At 43.0% G+C, this 14,775-nt stretch overlaps 1 protein-coding gene across 4 annotated transcripts; it reads left to right on the top strand.

The window, feature by feature from the left end:
- The first annotated feature begins 3,774 nt into the window (after positions 1-3,774).
- On the top strand, positions 3,775-13,672 carry lrp12 (low density lipoprotein receptor-related protein 12). 4 transcript variants are annotated; one of them, XM_035529234.2, is made up of 8 exons: positions 3,775-4,345; positions 7,215-7,271; positions 7,421-7,556; positions 7,789-7,952; positions 8,353-8,555; positions 10,244-11,360; positions 11,523-11,655; positions 11,879-13,672. In XM_035529234.2, exons 3-8 carry the CDS (start codon positions 7,422-7,424, stop codon positions 12,782-12,784), a joined length of 2,658 nt encoding a protein of 885 aa, XP_035385127.1. In that variant the 5' UTR covers positions 3,775-4,345; positions 7,215-7,271; position 7,421; the 3' UTR covers positions 12,785-13,672. The 4 variants fall into 4 exon arrangements, with proteins under 4 accessions (XP_035385127.1, XP_035385126.1, XP_026851525.2 ...); XM_035529233.2 differs by having other exon boundaries at positions 3,775-4,901; XM_026995724.3 differs by lacking the exon at positions 7,789-7,952 and having other exon boundaries at positions 3,776-4,901.
- Positions 13,673-14,775: the final 1,103 nt, after the last annotated feature.

Here is a 14,775-nt window from a genome sequence, read left to right as displayed (position 1 = left end):
AACAGCAACTGGTAAATGATGAAAATGGGTTTTTTTAAATCCATTTCCTACTTTTGCAAGAGGAGGACACATGAAAAGGTTACTGAGTGTAAACGTGTCGGTGGCAATGTAGTTTTGATATGAGAAGATCCACTGATATGTAAAATACCCACGCTCTTTATCTTTCTCTGTCAGTCCTTACAAAGCAGCGGCTCAGTGATATTTTAGACCAAGTGAATGTGAACAATTTGATGATTTGTCTTGGGAAAGGGACTTTTCAGCATTATCAGGTAACATTGAAAATGTCCTTGTTGATTTAAAAGAGATACATGCTAATATCAGCCTTCCTTTGTCTGTCAGCTTGGCCGCCCTTTGTTCTTTCTCTAATAAGAGGCTTAGTCTTCCTTTTCACATGCTGGTCTGCTTTTAGATACAGGAACTGGCAGTTAGAGGACCATTGTTTTATATAAATTATTCTATAATTGTATAATTATACTTTACAACAATTGTAAAAGCTCATAGATAAACATTTAAATCATGCTCTACAATGTGGAGTCTGCACTATGAGTAGAAACCAATTACAGTTTTGGTGATGACTTACACACTTGTGTAAATTGGCTCAATGTGTCAAAACTACACACAAGATGCAACACTTGGAGATAAACATCTCACTTTTGTGTTAAAAAGAAACTGCAATCAAAACCAAATCATCCTTTTTCAAAACAGCATTTCTGCAACAAAATGATACACACATGAACCAATTGAATGATTGTTTCAAAGTAGCAACAACACACAGATGTACTTTATACTACACACAGCTCTCATTAGTTCTTTGAAAATGTTTTTAAATTCCTCATACAGACTTCTGGGAAAGATTGCTCCAATTCATTACCTCCTCTCACATATTTATGAACAAAAAAACATATGCTTCTGATTTTCTTTGATTTTCTAATGCAGCCTTTAACAACAACAAAACAAACCAAAACAAAGGAAAATCGAATGATATTACAGTTTGTAATCAATGCAATATGTTACTATATACTCATGGAGACAAAAATAATTACAGTAAAATTATATAAACAAAAGCAGTGTTCTGTGAGATTGTAAGAGATGAAGTGGATGGTTTACAGTCTCTTCTGTTAGATTGTCTGACCACATCACTTCATCCACATAGCAAGCCACATCATCCCTGGCTAGGTAACAGGGAAAATATCGCCTTGCATGCCATATCCAACCCTGGACTGACTCCATCTCAATGTCTCCACATGACTCTTCCATTGTGTGATGAAGAATCAGGAGGGCATGTGATTTCCAACACCAAGCCAATAAGAATTCCTCAGTCAGAGTGAGGGGACAGTTCTGGACCAGAGCAGCCTGGTGAGAACTAACATTATCCCAGATGTTCTCCTCTTCCTCCTCTACCACACACTTATTGTGTCTATGTTTGCAAAGTTCATCACAAAAAAAGGTGAGTATTTGTAGAGATAAAATAGCTTGGTATACAGTTACTGTGTAAGTGTATTCAGGTGTGTGTCGGGAAAGGGCTGTCAATTCCAAGTATGGTTTGCTTTTTGAATAGACGTGTTTTTCCAATTATTACAAGAGCTTTCATTCTTGAACAAAATATCTAATGTAAGAAACAGTGTGTACTGTTTTGCATAAGCGTATTAGAGAATTGCTAAGACTGTATAAAATGTGTTTGCACTTTTGGAATCTTTGTTTAAATGCTTGTTTATAAGAATTCAAATGTTGATGTTTTGCCTAAGTAGCCTATTCTCTTTCAGTTTGTAAGCAGTCAGCAAAAACTGTAAGATTACATCAATGCTTCCACCTTGTGGTAGAATGTTATAAGACCATGTAGACTACAAATATCCGTAGAGAAATTACAGTTTTAAAGGCCAATTATATTACAGTAGAATACTATTTTTGTTTATACCATTGCACTATAATGTTTCACAAAACCCTGTAAGAGAAGTTTAAAAGCATATGTAAAGTACTAAAGACTAAGGATTTAGTATAAAGTACATCAGTGTGTTGTTGCTACTTTGAAACAATCATTAAAATGCTTCCCATGTGTATAATTTAGTTGAAAAATGCCATTTTGACAAAGGATGATTTGGTTTTGATTGCAATTTCATTTTAACACAGAAGTGAGATGTTTATCTCCAAGTGTTGCATCTTGTGTAAGATATTGCAAAAACATGTAAAGGACAATTTTCTTTGATTTTGTCTAAGTGAAACAGAAATACCTCCATTTCAAAATTAACTTTAAGTGATTAAAGATGCTATCCAGATGATGCTTGCTGTAGTGTAGCGGCTCACGTTAGCCTGCACCCTGTGCTGTGCCTTCCTATTACACAACTCATGGTTGACCAAAATGGCCCACATCTTAGCTGTGATGGGTGTTGTTCCTTGTCCTTTTCCTCATTGCCTCTCTCCAATTGGCTTCCAATGTTGTCAAGACCAAGATATCTAACCTGTGACCTCTTCATAGTGCTCAGGCTCCAATTTCTAAGTGGGTAAATTACCCAAAAATGTTTTCACCTATGAGGACTGGGTTTGGGTAATTGGTAAATAGGTTTTTTCAAAAGAAAGAGAAGGATTTCAGTTTTGAATTAATGTGTCTAATATAAGGCACTATGTTTAATGTTTTGGGGGAAAAAAAGTGTGTTTTAGAATTGAAAAATGAGTGCAAAGCACAGAATGTGCTTGTTTAATATACCATGTCAATCGATAATCGATGAGTGTATAGCAGAGAATCGATGAGTGTATAGCAGAGAATGTGTTTTAATTTAGTGTACCAGATCAATCAATAGGGTACATGAGTTAGGTGCTTTCATTAATGTGCAACAATTACCAGTTTATGTGTCTTAGCAATTGAAAAAAACTGAAACATAATTCCGCAATTTAAATACAATTGATATCTTATAAAGCACAAACATTGACCATACCCTGAAGAAACCATGTGCATATAATGGCAGGGACAGTGCTTGCCCAAGAGAGACTGAGGCAAAAATCCTTTTCTCCACCTCACACAGCACAAGATTTATTTAACCATGCAATTCTGTGCCTTAGTATGGAAAACTGAAGTTCCTGCAGTACACTGTTAATGTAAAATAGATAAAAGTCTTTAAATGTACATTCAGTGTGGGAAAAAACTAAGAATCACAAGTGATCAGTAGGGGCGTTACCAACCCTTTGTGAATCCTATTGGTCTAGTTAAATGACATCACATCTGCTACAGCTCAAGAGGGGCCATTATTATGCCGTCACTTGTCCCAGCTGTCATGTAGATTTAAACGTGGTGACCTTTGGCAACAGTGAACAAAGTGAGTCAAATGCTGCTTCTCTCAGACAGAACTTTGTGCTCTGCCTTCATCTTGTTATTTCATCTGTATTGCTCTAACTAAACTTCTGTGTTTTGTTTCATCCTGTGCTTTGTGTTTGCTATAGTTTCTGTTTGTTTTTATATCTCTTGAGACTTTCAGATAAATATAATCATTAAATGTCTAATAAAAATTGGCTGGTCCTCATTTCTTTGTGTGATTTTTTTATAGGTGTAAACATAATCAGATTACTGGAATCCTGCTCTGACACTATTTATAGAAATTATATCTAAAACCTCTTACATAACATTATACAGCATATATAGATATAATCAAACCCTTTATTTGATTCAGTTTATAGAAGATGTCGCAAACCATATCGATAACAAACGGAGAACATCTGTCTTGTTTGACCTTTCCCCGTCTGTAAATGAGAGGGGATAATGAAGGCTCTTAGGCGGGGTGCCCCAGTATCCGGCTGTAACAACACACACTCGACTGGTAGTCGTGGCTGCTGTAGAGAAAGGCCAAGGACGGCGGCGAGATGTCTCCGGCCTTTGTTTGGATGGGATACAGGGTGTTAAAACATGGCAAATTTGTAATTGCCTGGTAAACAAAGGGAAATGGTTTATACGTGCTTATTACACTTATTGGATATATTTTCAGCTACTTGGCACAACAAGCCAGCCAGCAACGTTGACTCGATCCGTGGAGGCGTCCCTTAGACCAGACTGCGGTTTTGCTCGATTATAGGAACACATAACGGTCCGGTTAGTTAGCTAGGTTAAACAGCTATTTATTCAATTAACCCCATACTACATACCCGAACGAATTAAACTATTGTTTTATAATGTTTAAATGTCTGTAGTTTTATGATCGATCGTTAACCCGCTGTGGTTTCAAGATAAACTTGACTAGCTAGCTAGCTAGCAGTCGTTTGTTGTATGCAGCTTGTTGTGGTATTAGCTACCTAGCGGTGGTAGCTAGCTGGACAGTCATGACTGATGTCATGAAGATTTCCTCAACTTAAATTAACCCAGGTAGGTGTTAGGTGTAAATGGGTTGGCAAATGTAGCTAGCTAGCTATAATAGCTATATAATATAATAGCTAGCTTTATGTAGCCTAATTAAATAGCCAGGGTAGGTTTCCTTAGTCGGTATATGCGGAGATAAAGCAGGCTAGCTAACGCTAACGAGGAAAGTCCTTTGTTTTACCGTTACACCACTAGCTCGCGCGCTAGCTAACCTGCTAGCCCCAGCTGTGTAGCCTATGTTGAGGTAGCAATACTGAGGCAGCTGTCGCTGACTAAGTTAAAATAAGTGAAATAAAACCTCACATTATCCGTGTAGGACACCCCTCTTTTTACAGCTGCTGTTCAGCAATACACCTTATAGCAAAGGGTTACTAATCCTTTGGTCAGGTACTAACATTTAGAAATTAGCTCTTCGTGGTAGTTAGCTACGAAAATAACATAACAAAAGCAAGTCAAGCTGCAGATTCATTATTCCAACAGCCCCCCCAGTCTTACGGTACTATGGAGAGCATAAAGAACACATTATGGATTTATATCCTTCTAATCCTCTGTCTCTTCAGCGGTAAGTACGGCATTGATTTGTAAGAGCTTCCTTTACATGGAACTGAAATATCTTGTTTTCATCAAGGCAAAAGTTAGGTTTTGCAGAGGTAACGTTATATGTTGGCTTATAAAACGCACCAAGAGATTGTCCTTCCTCTTTAAATAGGTTATAATCCTTAGAAATTGTTTTTTGTAACCAGATCGTCCATTTAATTAAAAAAAAATGACAAAAAGCTTGATACAAATGTATTTATTTAAGTTGCACGTCGTGTGTACTTAGAAAGCCGGCCGGCCGACGCTGAACTAAGAAACAAAGACCTCTATTGTTTTCCCGAGTGATGTGTGTTTTCGTAGTTCTAGGATAGGGGTTTGCGCTTCTACTGCGTGTTGTATGTGTGTGTGTAGTGTGAAGATTTGAAAATGTTCTTGTCATTGAGACAGCGGAACCATACATATATACATATACAGTGTGTATGTATGTATGTATATATATATATATATAATATATATATATATATACACATACAGTGTGTATGTATATATGTGTGTGTGTGTGTCTGTATATGTATATATGTATATATGTATAGTTCAGCTGTCTCAGTGACAAGAATGTTTTAAAATGTTCACGTCAATAACTGCAGCTGTTCACAGTGAGCCTGTGTGGTGGGATGGGACAGGTTCTTGTGTGCTTTTCCACTTAAAGAGCTCTCTTTACAGCCAGGTGCTTTGAACCTTAGCCTTTGGTCAACAGCTCATGGCACTTAATCACATCTATATCTAAAAATCACCTAAAAATACCCCACCGCTCTTGGAGTTTTTAGAAATCAGCACATTTCATGTTAGCTGCGACCACAATACTGTTACTAATAAAAGACGGCGATTTCAGCTAGCAGAACTTTACTTTTTACACAGCTCATGTGCTGTGTATTTTTGGGTGATTTGAGCACTAAATAAGGTGCCAAATTTCTTAGCTGTGTTCACTCTGAATAGGTGTCTGTTTGGTTTACTACTACTTCCTGCTAAGATCATTTAAGAGTTCTTTCACCATGGCAAAAAAAAATCTGCTGGCATGTGCTTCCAAAGGCTAGGGATGCACCAATATATTGTCCAACAATTGGTATTGGCCAATAAATATTCTTTGATCAGTTGACTGATTGTTTAAAAACAGCACCAAAGGGAAAGAAAAAATAGACTTAACAAGAAATCCACTTAAGTTCAGAGGAATGTGAGGAAATGTTTTAACAATAATTGTTTATCTTTATGTAAGTGAAGTGTAACCTTAAGTAGGCCTAGGTGCACTCCAAACAAAAGGAAACTGCTTATTAAACTGTCGGTATCGGTCATTGCTTTTTTTTCTTTCTTTCCAAATTAAGGAAAGAAATTGCTGTCTATCGGCCAGTACATCAATAAGAATAATTGAACTGAGATGGGGTGATGCAGTAAATGCACTCCATCTCCCTTCATCTCTGTTTTGCTTTGCAGATGGTTTACACCAGTGTGCGCCAAGCCAGATTCCACAATAGTGTTATGAGTGACATTGTCACTGGGAAATTGAGTCTCATTATAGAACAGGAGTGCTTTGAGGGATAACCCATTAGTGTGAAACCCCCACAGTAGTCCCATATTTCACTAACACCCTCCTCCCCATTGTGAATGAGCTATGCCATTACCAGTAGGCGATAACGTCTGTCATGCTTCAGAGCGGGGCTGTGTGTGGTGTTGATATGTCCCATCACTGCCATGTGCCCTGCCCTCCCAGTGTCCCTACATGGAATCTAATGGACCCTGTGCTGCCAGGATATGCAGTAGCTATAGTGCAGACTTCATCATAACAGTTCCTTAATACAAATACTAAAAACCCTGAAAGAATAGAGGAACCTACTTTGTTTTTTACTATAGTATTTATTATTTACATACATTGTGCTTGAGTAACCGTTCCGCACGCTGGAGAGATGTGGATGTGTGCACATCCCCACAGCTAGTTGGCACATTCAGACATGCAGTATAAAGGAGCTGCAAGCATGAGACAGCTGCCTGTGCTGTCTTGTGTTTGGCTGTTAACCGGCCTGTTGCAGAGATAAGAACTTTATCAGTGCTACAGTGCGGAGCTGCGCACGCACCTGCTGGCTGCCGAGCCTTCAGGCCCTCACTCAGTTATTTCGGCCACAATTAGGCATGCTTCTATTTTTCATGAGTTCCACTAGCCCCAGCTCACGTATTTAAAGACATCTAAACAAAACAAGCAGCTATTGGGGTGTAGTCATGTTGGGGTTGTAAGTAAGGATCATTTGCTTTGTGAGTTTCACAGAGTTATTTTTTTCCTGTTTTACAGAAAATACAGCCTGTATACAGCACAATGAAAATGTATATGTATCAGGAATGTCTAATGGTGAGTGGTTTATTTTATTTTAATAAATAGTTTGTCTGGTTACTGAAGCTAGAATGATTTTTTTGTTTTTTTTTCCCTTGCTAAGTTTTCAACATATTTCTCTAGTCTTGAAATAATTTTTCATAAAGTGTGTGTGTGTGTTTCACCAGCATGTGGAGAAGTGGCAGAGCAGATCCGGGCATCGAGCGGCGTGATCACCAGTCCAGGCTGGCCCTACGAGTACCCTTCCCATGTCAACTGCAGCTGGAACATCAGGGCCAACCCTGGAGAGATCATCACCATCAGGTAACCACACCTTGACCCCTGCCAACACCGTAGCCATGGCACTACCACTCCCTGAATAAACACTGTAACATAGCAGAGCTGTCAGCTTCCATATGGAAACGGGCGCTTAGCTATAGGTATTCTCTGTACTGCCGAGTACCAAACCTCAAGGTTCTCTTTACATATTCGTACGAACCTAATAAGTTTTCATCCGATTCATTGTACATAATTAGTTTCCTTCTCTTTCATACAGTTGATTCAGAAATGGACTTTTGAAACCAATGAGCACTTCCACCAATCTTTGCAGCCATGTTCTGCCGGTGTTGCAGAGCTGGCCCTCTGTGGTTTGGTGATTTTGAGTCATCGTGTATCAACATTACAACTCCATGTGTTCCAACATGGTGTCCATAGTTACCGGTACAGAAATAGACACTTTCTTGTCTATTATATCCACCCCCTTCCCCCCTGTTTAACAGAGAGCCTGTGTTACATGCCTGATGACCAGGGCTCAGTTATATGACTCTTTAACAGAGGTGCTATATACCAATTTCATAGAGATACTCTATTAGACATACTTTTTAAACATACTCTGAGAAGAGTCTTGTGTGACCAAAACATTTGACATAGGACAAACACACACTTCAGGTTCCTTTTATAACTGCAGTGTTGAACGTGCCATTGAGATGTACATAATGCATAATTTGGTACAGCTGAAGTCGATGCAGTTTACTCTGCCCCTGTAAAGGAGGTCTGGCTCGTGTGCGTGTGTGTGTGTGTGTGTGTGTGTGTGTGTGTGTGTGTGTGTGTGCGTGCGCAGCTTTCAGGACTTTGAGGTCCAAAGCTCCCACCGCTGTGGCATGGATTGGATCTCCATCAGCACCTACAAGAACCTGGATGGCTACCGCGTCTGTGGCTCCTCCATCCCATCCCCTTACATTTCCTCTCAGGACCACGTGTGGATCAAGTTCCACTCGGATGACAGTCTGACCGGCAAGGGATTCCGGCTTTCTTACATCACAGGTAGTGCAGCACAGCCACTATTTCTAGCTTGACCAGAGGTCGCTTAACCATACGTGATCACTTGCTACTGTGGAACTGCAGAGAAAATTGTTCTCTTTTGAATCTGTGTCCCCTCTTCTAGTCTCAGGGGTTTTTTTCTGTCACATTTCTACCATATTTATATAAGAAAATATGCTCCCTTGCTTGCTCATTCTCTCTATCACCTTCTCTAACTCTAATGCTAAATTGTGCTTTTGACATTCTGAGCAAATGTTAATAGGTGTGTCAGTATTCACTGGTGCATTATTATTTACTAAACCCATGATTAGGCATATGGACCATGAGACCTGCTGGCCCAGTGTGATTGACTGTGATTGGCTCTTATGAGAACAGACAATCGTGCCTCCAACATTTAGACTCCATGTATCCATACCTTTTCGACAGAAAACCCATATCATACTCAACATTTTATCAGAAGGTTGCCAGTTCAAGTCTTACCACTGTTAAGTTCCCACTTAACCCTCAATTACTCAAGTTGCACTCAGTCATAATTGTAAGTCGCTTTGGATAAGTGTCAGCTAAATGCCATCAAGGTATATGCAAAGAGGGATGTGACATCTGGTGTACACCATGGAATGCACTCTACCAGCAACAGTGTCATCAGTTTATAGCTGATGTTTTGTAGACGGCTGACACTGCATGCAATACTGGGTCCACAAGGCGTGTGGTGTTAAGAATAAACTGCAGAGAAGCAGAAGAACACGTGAAGTGGTTAGACTCTGAGTTAACACTGTGCTGGACAATAGCATCTTTGAAAGAACCATGCTCATATCTTCCACCACTGCTGGCTCTCTACCCTTGAGCTTACCCAGAACGTTGCCGGGAATTGGCCTCGTAGAAGTGCCAGAGTGAGTTTTCCATCATGCAAGCGCTTCACATATCCTCTTCCTATAAAATTTAGGGGTTGCACGAAAGGGGTTAAACCACGGTAGATGAAGACCGGCACCAAGAAGCTGTGGTCTGTTTTCATGTCTAGAAACCTCACCCTGTGCTGTCAGTAATCACAGAGAGGACAGAGCATCTTACATGTTCATTCTAATCCAGCCAATTTAATTATTTTTCCACCAAAAGAGAAGGCTTCTCCAAGTCTGGTCACAGGGGTTGACATTTAGCTGTCCACAAACTGAAATGCTGCTGGCATGAGTGACAGAGTAAGTTCTCATAGCCCTGAAGCATGTCTGATACTTTTTTTTTAAGCAAAAAAGCTTCCCTTCTGGCCAGCAAAGCAGATTGAATTGTCTTATTAAGCCCAGTTGGCATCGATTTGCACAACCACTTAGTGGCTTTCCTACCCTGTGGGGGTTTCGTCCTGGACTATGTGGTTGGTGGAGCCACAGAAAAGACTGGCTGGGTTTCAATAGATCCTGAGTTGATTACACTTGTTATTTGCAGGGATGGTGCAATTAGCCGCAGTGAGTATTCTGCTATGGCTTCCTCACCATGAGTATGTGCTCAAAATGTGAAGCAGAAGCTTCAAAGAAACAAACTCAGAGACCTTTCACAGACCGCATGTGCTATTGAATCTGCTTTGCTCTGTAATTTCATCCTGCCGAAGGACCCCAAGCACCAGAGTTCACATTTGTTTCAGCTGCTGCTTTAGTGGCACTGCGTGGCTAAGTGCTACTTCTCGTTCTGCGTTCTCCTCTCAGGGAAGTCGGAGGAGGCCAGCTGTGCAGTAGACGAGTTCCACTGTGCCAACGGAAAGTGCATCCCTGAGTTGTGGAAGTGCAACACTATGGACGAATGCGGCGACAACTCAGATGAGGAGCTGTGTGCGCGTCTGGGTCCAGCCGCCGCCGCCTCCTCCTCCTCCTTCTCCTTCCAGCCGTGCGCCCCGGACCAGTTCCCCTGCCTGTCTCGCTACACACGCGTCTACACCTGCCTCCCACAGGCCCTCCGCTGTGATGGCAGCGTTGACTGTCAGGACCTGGGTGACGAGGTGGACTGTGCAGCACCCGCATGCGGCGAGCGACTGCGGAACTTCTACGGCGCCTTTAGCTCGCCCAACTACCCAGACTTTTATCCGCCAGGCAGTGACTGCACATGGCTGATCGACACGGGCGACCGGCGCAAAGTGGTGCTGCGCTTTGTTGACTTCAAGCTGGATGGCGCTGGCTACGGCGACTACGTGAAGGTGTACGATGGCCTGGAGGAGAGCCCGCGGCATCTGCTGCGTGCACTCACGGCCCTGGAGGCACACGCTCCCCTCTCTGTGGTGTCGCCCTCGGGACAGCTGCGTGTGCACTTCTACGCCGACCGGGTGAATGCAGCACGGGGCTTCAATGCCACGTACCAGGTGGAGGGCTTCTGCCTACCATGGGAATCACCGTGCGGGGGCAGCTGGGGCTGCTATACTGAGACGCAGCGCTGCGACGGATACTGGCACTGCGCCAATGGCCGTGACGAGCTCAACTGCAGCAGCTGCCGTGAGGACGAGTTCCCGTGTTCGCGGGGTGGAGCCTGTTACCCACGTTCAGACCGCTGCAACTACCAGAACCGCTGCCCCAATGGCTCGGACGAGAAGAACTGCTTTTTCTGCCAGCCGGGCAACTTCCACTGCCGCAACAACCGTTGTGTGTTCGAGAGCTGGGTGTGCGACGCGCAGGACGACTGTGGCGATGGCAGCGACGAGGAGAGCTGCCCTGTTGTCGTGCCAACACGCGTGATCACGGCAGCGGTTATCGGGAGTCTCATCTGCGGACTTCTGTTGGTCATTGCACTGGGCTGCACCTGTAAGCTTTACTCACTCAGGATGTTCGAGCGCAGGTGAGGACACACTGACTGCGAGATCTTAACCACTGGAGAAACACTCAGACTCTCACCTTTGTTCTAAACACCAGATACACTTGATACTTTATGAAATGTATGGAAAAAATGTATTATTTCCCCTAACACTTCTCTACCCACCCCCACCCCCCACCACTTCAGGTCTTTTGAAACACAGCTTTCACGGGTTGAGGCAGAGTTATTAAGAAGAGAAGCTCCCCCTTCCTACGGTCAGCTTATTGCCCAGGGCCTAATCCCGCCAGTGGAGGATTTCCCAGTCTGCTCTGGCAACCAGGTGAGAGAGGAGATGGTCCAGTCACAAGCTCCATGCTTGACTTATTCAAAATCTACAAGTTTAATATGTTTTGTACTGTACTCTGTCCATACACAACCTGTTTTGTCGGATATAATATATTCGGTAATGTACTAAATGTATGTAATGCATTTAGCTTTTTCAACATCCTAAAGTCTCTGTCTCACTAATACTTGCTGCTTGTGTCTGTGTGTGTGTCCATCAGGCCTCTGTGCTAGAGAACCTGAGGTTGGCTGTACGCTCCCAACTGGGCTTCACCTCTATCCGCCTGCCAACCTCCGCCCGCCATGGCACCATCTGGCGCCGCCTCTTTAACTTCACCCGCTCGCGGCGCTCCGCCTCCCTGGCTCTGGTGTCCGCTGACGCGGAGGAGGGCTCGGGTGGCACTGGGGGCAGTTCCACCCGTGAGCAGGACCGGCCAGGCCCTCGCCGCAGCCTGCTCCCCCTTGACTCCGATGACACGGACACAGAGAGCGACCGGCCGCCTCGCCGCGACGCCCACGGAGCCGTCGGGGGCCTCGTGGCTCCCCTGCCCCAGAAAACCCCACCCGCCGCCGCCGTGCAGGCCATCGTATCCGTTTCCAGCAGCTCTGCCCCTCTGGCCAGCCGTGAGGGTAGCATTGCTGAAAGTGTGACAGACGGGGGCGTGGCTGGGGAGGCTCCAGCCCCCAGTGGGCGGAGCTCTTTCGCCAGTGCGCTGAGCCGCGTCATGCACAGCCTGCGCTGGGTCCGCTCCTCCCTCACTCGCTCAACAAGCTCAGCCTCCACACCCCGAAACCACAGCCCCCTGCGACAGCTAGAGCATGGTGCTGCGGCTGGGGGTGGGGCAGAAGATGAGGACGACGTCGAGCTCCTGATCCCGGTCTCGGAGGCCGGCACCCTGGATGGGGACTCCGGTGAGAGCGGCAGGCCGCTGCTGGAGCCCAGCGCAGAGCAGGCCCTCGCACCCCATCCTGCCTCCGCTGTGCCCTCCACTCGGGCAAGGCCGCCGGGCCGGGATGGACCCTGCGAACACTGCGGCATGGTCCACACAGCACGCGTCCCAGACGTCTGTCTGGAGGCCAGGACCAGGGCGGAGACCAGCGACGACGAGTCTCTCCTGCTTTGTTAAAGTCTCCCTGCTACGGTACAGTGCACAGAACTCCAGACCCCTGCTTCAAGCCTGCCATGCCATTGCTACATCTGTCTCCCCAACAGGGGGGAAATCTGAGTATTTTTGATTGCCTGCCCTCTGATTTCCAATGCTTGCACAGAACCTTCAGACAAGCTCTGGTATGCAGTTGCCCCCCCCCCCCCCCACTGTGCAATTTTAGTATTTTCCTAAGAAGTTTAGCTAAGTGGCTAATAAAGGCTATATTTTGTGTTTTGGGTTTTTTTTAATGGCTGCAGTTTATGCTACACTATCAGTGGGGAAAGAGAGATAAACCCACAGTAGCTGTTGAACACTGTCTGGGATCAGTGTGGGTACACTGGTACTGAGGGAAAACTGAACTAATTCACAAGCTGAAAGAGGTTTTTTCTTAACGTTGAGTTATTTGTACTTTGATGTCATTGGCTTCTTTCAAGCGTGAGGTGAGATCTTGGAGACCACGGCTGACTGTTATGGTACAGTATGTTTTCAGTTGGCGAGCCCTGTCTCGTTCCCACTGCAGAGATCAATGGGCTTCCGGGTCCACTTGTGGTGTTGGGCTAAAGCAATTTATTTATATTGGAATATGAACCAAGGGTTGACTATTTTTAAGGATGTTATACAATGTAACAGCCACTGATATTTGTTGTATTTATTGTTTTGTTACTGTTTCAGTAACCTTAATGTTTTGGTACTGATCTCCTTTGTGTGAGTGTGTATTTATTACTAGTTTTAATTTCAGTAATAGTTACTTGAGAAGCATGTTGGTGTCTTATTTTATTTTGTAATTGAATGTGTGTGTATGTACATATATCTATATAAAATTGCATAACTGTTTATTGCACTAAGAATAAAAGAGCATTCAGCCTGCATTGTGGTTAAAGCTGATATGTGAGTGTGTTTTGAGAAAAGAAATGTTAGCTGCTGGTCTTTAATCAGCAACTAAACATATTCAACATGGTTTAATCAATCATTCAGGAAACCTATAGAAAGGCAGATCGGTTAGTTACTTTGCCTGTGGCAGGATGGGTGTATTTCTTCATATTCTCCTGGCCACTAGGTGGCACAGAGGACAGGCACCTGCTTTTTTGTTCAGACCTGAGCTGCGTTGACTGTATAAGGGGTATTACGAGATATGAGAACATGAGTGGTACGCTAAGTAAAAATACAGGGGCATTGGTGTTCCTACTGGTTACAACAATTTGGCATTACGTGGAAAATTTAGTTCAATAGTGATTTATACCTTTAAAACGTTTTAATCTAAATGTAATAAGTATTTAGCAATCGGACTAGCAGGAAGGGACGGAAAGTGTACTGCAAAATTCTTCAGTTAAATTACAAAGTGGAGTGAAGTAAAAGCACTTCTGAAGTCTAGTATAAAAGGAATGTGGTAGTTGTTAAAGTACTTAAAGTAGAAGTTGCATTACATTATAATGATATAGTAATTTATCAAAGTAGCTTCCCTCTGGTTATTCTGTCCGGAGAAATATCAAGAAAGGTATCCAGTTTTGAGAGGAGCGACGGTAATGTTCAGCAATAATTTGAGCAGGAATTTATTGGGTAGGAGGACCAAATCAGGACATTTTAAAAGATAGAGAAAAAAATAAAACCAAAAGAAAACAATGTTCTTTGAGAAAAGAATAACTACAAATAGCATACATTTACACAAGACACGCTCAAAGGTTGCATTTCATGTTGAACTACTTTTAAATGTACAATTGCAGGTAAAAAAAAATATATATATATATATATATATATATATATATATATATATATATATATATATATATATATATATATATATATTATAGTAACGTGTATGTAATTTGTTACTTTACACCCCTGGTTTCTGTTCTAATCTCACCCAGTGAGCAGCACAATTTCACACTTACTCTGACCTGCCTTTGTCTCAGGACCCTCTCACAGCTTCAGTCATACACTAGACCTGAACTGGACTTTTGCTACTTGTCAAA

This window comes from Electrophorus electricus, chromosome 2, assembly GCF_041902795.1.
Source record: "Electrophorus electricus isolate QZ-2024a chromosome 2, ASM4190279v1, whole genome shotgun sequence".
Lineage (NCBI taxonomy): Eukaryota > Metazoa > Chordata > Actinopteri > Gymnotiformes > Gymnotidae > Electrophorus > Electrophorus electricus.
Note: the sequence above shows the minus strand (reverse complement) of the source record. Positions and strands in the feature narration are given on the sequence as shown.

Bases quoted from the DNA above. Each gene is read 5' to 3' on its own strand.
- lrp12 (XM_035529234.2), top strand. From the start codon at position 7,422: ATGTGGAGAAGTGGCAGAGCAGATCCGGGCATCGAGCGGCGTGATCAC. The intron at 11,361-11,522 runs GTGAGGACACAC...CCACCACTTCAG, and splicing joins CTCAGGATGTTCGAGCGCAG to GTCTTTTGAAACACAGCTTT. The intron at 11,656-11,878 runs GTGAGAGAGGAG...TGTGTCCATCAG, and splicing joins CAGTCTGCTCTGGCAACCAG to GCCTCTGTGCTAGAGAACCT.